The 4,532-nt window shown below is 57.0% G+C and overlaps 1 protein-coding gene across 2 annotated transcripts; it reads left to right on the forward strand.

The window, feature by feature from the left end:
* The first annotated feature begins 61 nt into the window (after positions 1-61).
* On the forward strand, positions 62-3,672 carry LOC136024338 (forkhead box protein L2-like). 2 transcript variants are annotated; one of them, XM_065699543.1, is made up of 3 exons: positions 62-2,566; positions 2,834-3,006; positions 3,088-3,672. In XM_065699543.1, the coding sequence occupies exons 1-3, from the start codon at positions 2,291-2,293 to the stop codon at positions 3,263-3,265; spliced, it is 627 nt and encodes a 208-aa protein (XP_065555615.1). In that variant the 5' UTR covers positions 62-2,290; the 3' UTR covers positions 3,266-3,672. The 2 variants fall into 2 exon arrangements, with proteins under 2 accessions (XP_065555615.1, XP_065555616.1); XM_065699544.1 differs by having other exon boundaries at positions 2,894-3,006.
* The last annotated feature ends 860 nt before the right edge of the window (positions 3,673-4,532 follow it).

Consider the following 4,532-nt stretch of genomic DNA (forward strand, 5'->3'; position numbering starts at 1 on the left):
GGAGCCAGGGCGGGTGGGCGAGGGAGGTTTGTATAACCCAGGAGGCTTAGAAGGGATTTTTAGGGGTTGGGGATGGGGGGCATGGGGTGAAAGGGGAGAGACGTACAATTGGAATCGCACTGTTCTAGATAGGAGCTCCAGCAGCTCTGCACCTCATGTAAAGAGACATGGTTTGAATCCTTTTAAGCTAATCCGAAGGTAAACGTAGAAATTGTGCGTAGTGCATCACTTTAGTTGAGCAGAAGCCATGGGGAGGGGTGGGGAGGGGCTCGAACCACAAATCTGTTGTATTTTTGAAGTGCAATAACTTGGTGTTTTTGAAGACTTAAAAAGGGCTGCACATTCCCTTTTCGTTGAGGCGGCTTCGTTTCTGGAGGTGGTGGCAGTGACCTGCAGGACAGCCGGACGCCTGGCACGTGAGGAGGAGCAGGGCAGGGGGGCGAGGGCCTTCGACAAAGGTGCCAGGTGGGGGAATCTCAGTTTCTAGCCAACTACCTCGGTAAACTCCAATTCAGGTTTCTTTCAGTCACGACCCAGTGCACGGCCCGGCACCGGCGCTGCTGGCGGCACTCTTGGCGCAGGGTGTTGAGGACAGAGCCGAGGGACGATGCGTGGAGCCCTGCGACCGCGCGTTAACAGCCTCTGGACTTTCCACTTCTCTGTTCAAGACTTTGGTCCCAGACCCAAAGCTACTGCTATGCTCTTGGTGGCAAAACGTCGTTACTTTTGAGTTTGCAAACGGGGAACCTTTCTGACTTATTTTAGGGAATTTTTGTAATTGACTTGATGCTTCTGAACTCTCTTTTGCTTTGGACCTCGCTGGCTTTTCTCGGCTGTAGAGGGAGAAACAAACAGTGGAAGCAGGTTGTTCTGTGCTCCTGCCCCCAGGATGGGTGGCACGCAGCAGCCGTGTCCCCATGCCCAGCACCAGGGCTGCCAGCCCATCATCTTCTTGTGCTGCATGGAGACCTCTGGGTGAGAGGTGCCATGGGGAGCTGCTCTTCCCGGCTGCCGGCACGGTCCCAACCCTCCTACCTCCCCTTGGGTCAAAGCAGCACCAAACCCGACCCTGCGCATGGGGGAAAAGCAAAGCACGGCCAATGTCACCTCGCCAGAAAAGCCACCGAGGTCCACCCAGAGCGATGTGGATTCCTTGTAGTGATGCCCAAAAGTACAGAATTGATTCTCTAAATGCTGCCGAGCAGGAAGCTTCCACTGGGGGGTTTGGGAGCTTCCTCTCCTGCTCTCTCCCAGGGCTCATCCTTGCTCCCAGCCCTTCCTGCCCAGCTCCGTTTCGTCTCCTCAAACAAAAACTTGAAGGCAAAAGGGGGTTGGGGGGTGTTGAACCCCCCCCGATGTCCCCTCAGCATCCTGCGGGCGCGTCGGGGCCGGGGGCAGCCGCACCACGAGCCCCCCCCCCCAGCGATGCTCTCGCTTGTTCGACGTGGACTTTCCTTTTCCTTCTCTCTTTTATTTCTGTTTGTGTCTGGAGCAATACGTTGTCAGGGTTCAGCGGGGTGGGCAGGGGGTTAAAGCAAGCGTGGGGAGGGCTCAAAGCGTTGGGGTTCGCTGTCTGAAGTTCGGTGGCTCGGTCCCTGGCTACACGGTAGCTTTTAGAGTCCACTTTTTATTCCTAATATTTGTGTTCTAATTTAATTGCTTTTCACATTTTCCAGGCCAGGCCACTGTTTGGAAACATCACGGTTGTGTTACTGCTTTTTCTGTTTGAGTTGGCCAGCTCTTCCTGTACATATGTTTGTTTGCTTATATCCCGTTTCTTTCCTTTTTTCTTTTTTTTTTTTTTTTGGTTCTTTTTTTTTTTTGTAAAGAGAAAAAAAAAAAAAAGGAAAAAAAAAAGGAAAAAAAAAGAAAAAATACAAAAAGAAAATTATTTTTCTTTCCCTCAGTACACATTCTTCAAAGTTCAAATTATAGTGTTTGTTAAATAAAAAGAAAGATTTACATTTAACGCCGTGTTGCCTTTGGCTCGATGGGCTTTCTCCTCCCCCCAAACCCAGCTCCGTGGGGGGGGGGTTATGGATGCAGTGGGTGCAGGAGGACCGTGGTGGCCCCACGGGCACCTCGGTGCCACTTTGAATTCCTCCACCTCCATTGGATTAATCATTTTATTGATGAGGCTTAAAGGTCCAAATCCCGCTAAAGCCGCGGCTTTGCCAGATAAACACCCGCTTTGGAGGCAGCCCGTTTGTGAAAACACAATTAGCAAAGGCTCTAATCTGCACTAATTACAGCCCGGGCCCGCAGCGCTCCCCACGCGCCACCGTGGACCATGGGCGACGCGGGGCCCGGGCAACAGCGCCCGCCCGGGGCCTCCTTCACCATCGAGTACCTGCTGTCAGCGCAGGGCGAGCCGGGGCTCAGCCCGCAGCCCCCCGCCCGCAGCCCCCCAGCACCTCCCCGGCCTGCGGCGGAGCCCGGGGACAAGCCAGCGCAGTCCTACATCGCCCTCATCTCCACCGCCATCCTCTCGTCGCCCGAGAAGAAGCTGCTGCTCTCCGACATCTACCAGTGGATCATGGACAATTACCCCTACTTCAAGAACAAGGTGAGTGGCTGCCAGACCCGTTTTCCTGGGGTTTGATGTGGTTTTGAGACGGTTTTAACGGCTCAGGATGGGCAAACAGGGGGCTGAGCCCACAGCGCTGGTGCTGGGCTGGGGAAGGGCTGGGTTTGACTCACCCCATCTCCACCGAGCCCGATCCAGCAGCCGCATCTTGGGATGGTTCCGGCACGAGGGTCGGGCGCTGTTCACTCTGGTGCCTACTGACGTGCACGGGGTGGCGGCGGTGGCTGACGGCCCCTCTCGGCCCAGGAGAAGAGCTGGCGCAACAGCGTCCGCCACAACCTCTCCCTTAACGAGTGCTTCGTCAAGGCCGGGCGCAGCGACAATGGCAAAGGCCACTTCTGGGCCATCCACCCGGCCAACCTGGAGGACTTCGCCAAAGGGGACTACCACCGCCGGCGCGCCCGGCGCCGCGTCCGCAGGTCAGCGGGGCCACGGGCACTGGGGGGGGGCTTGTTCTGGGGGCTCAGGGCTGACCCGGGCGCTCTGCTTCCCCCTCACAGGGTGAACGTCGGCTTCTACCACCCCTATGCCCTGTACGGCTGCTGCTGCCCCTGGTGCCCCCCGGCACCCCCCGTGCCCCCCCTGGCCCTGCCGGCTGCCCCCCAACGCGCCCGCTGGGGATGGGGCCGGGTTCCTGCTCCCTGGGGTCCCCTCCTGCCCCAGGCCCCCTTCCTGTAGCCCCCACCCTGCTTGGGGCTCCGGGGCAGGGGAAGCCCTGATGGGGACCCCCCAGACCGTGGCAGGATCAGCTCAGGGATGCTCTGGACGTCGCCTGCCCCATGTGTGTGTGTCCCCATCACCCCAAGGGGTCTTTAGGGCCCCCCCTTGGATCCAAGCCTGAGCCCGGGGGTTCACATCCCAAAGAGGGACACCCCCCCCCCAAATGTTCCTGCTGCCCCATGTCCCCCCCTATGGAGTCACCCACGGAGGGGTCCCTCCCACCCCCCCCCCCCACCAGCACAGGCACATATGGGGCTTAGACCCACCAGGCCCCTGCCCTAATTATTTCCTCGCTAATTGTCCCTGACGCCCCTAATGAGCCTCGCGGCTCCCAGGTGTTAAGTGGCATTAGGGCGTCTCGCTGGGGAAGGCGACTTGGCCACTAAATCCCGGGAGATAAAACCCCAAAGCCCTTCGCGCTCCGAGAACTAGGAAGCTTATGACACAAGGTAATCCCGAACGCTGGACGGGCCCTGGGGGGGGGGCAAAGGGGGGGGTCTGGGGTGATGGGGCGGCAGCAGGATGGGGGGGCTGGATCTTGGGGTCCCCTTTGCCTGCCTCAGTTTCCCCACTTGCAGCCGGTCCCAACACCCATGGTGGGGGGGGGGGTGGTGAACACCCCAAACCCCATCCCCGAAGGCTCTTTAACCCGCTGCCATCTGGGTGTTTGCCCTCGTCCTAATCTGTGCCCAATCTGTGCCCCCCCATCACACCTCGGCCCCCCACCAGCAGCTTAATGGGGGGAGATGGGGAGCGGGGACCAGCCCCCCCTATCCTGCACCATGACTTTACAGCGGGGGGGGGTGTTCCCATTGGGGACACTGCGGCACAGCACCAAGAGTGACACCCCCATACCCCACCCCAAATCGGGCTTAAACCCACCCAAAAAGAGAAATAACCCCCATAAGAAGCTTCCCCCCCCCCAAACACCACCACAACCGCTCGCTCAGCTGTTTTTAATATATAGTTTATTTTCTTTTCTGTTTTTAAAGCCCCCCCCCCAAAAAAAAGTGCAATTTTTATTATTTTAATTTTTATCTTTTTTTGTGTTTTTTCTTGTTTTTTTTTTTTTCCTCCTCTCCCACACTTTATAAAGAGCTATCAAAGTTACAATCTATGGAATGTCTTTTCTGTGCTTGTTTGAATAGATATAGATTTCATTCTCCGTCTCTCTCTTTCTCCTTTTGAAACACACCCCCCCCCCCCAAAAAATAGACCACAAAAG

The sequence above is a fragment of the Lathamus discolor genome, chromosome 21 (genome assembly GCF_037157495.1).
Source record: "Lathamus discolor isolate bLatDis1 chromosome 21, bLatDis1.hap1, whole genome shotgun sequence".
In the NCBI taxonomy this organism is placed as follows: Eukaryota; Metazoa; Chordata; class Aves; order Psittaciformes; family Psittacidae; genus Lathamus; species Lathamus discolor.

Coding starts and splice junctions, on each gene's coding strand:
- LOC136024338 (XM_065699543.1), top strand. CDS start 2,291: ATGGGCGACGCGGGGCCCGGGCAACAGCGCCCGCCCGGGGCCTCCTTC. Junction 2,567..2,833: donor ACCCCTACTTCAAGAACAAG/GTGAGTGGCTGC, acceptor CTCTCGGCCCAG/GAGAAGAGCTGGCGCAACAG. Junction 3,007..3,087: donor GCCCGGCGCCGCGTCCGCAG/GTCAGCGGGGCC, acceptor TCCCCCTCACAG/GGTGAACGTCGGCTTCTACC.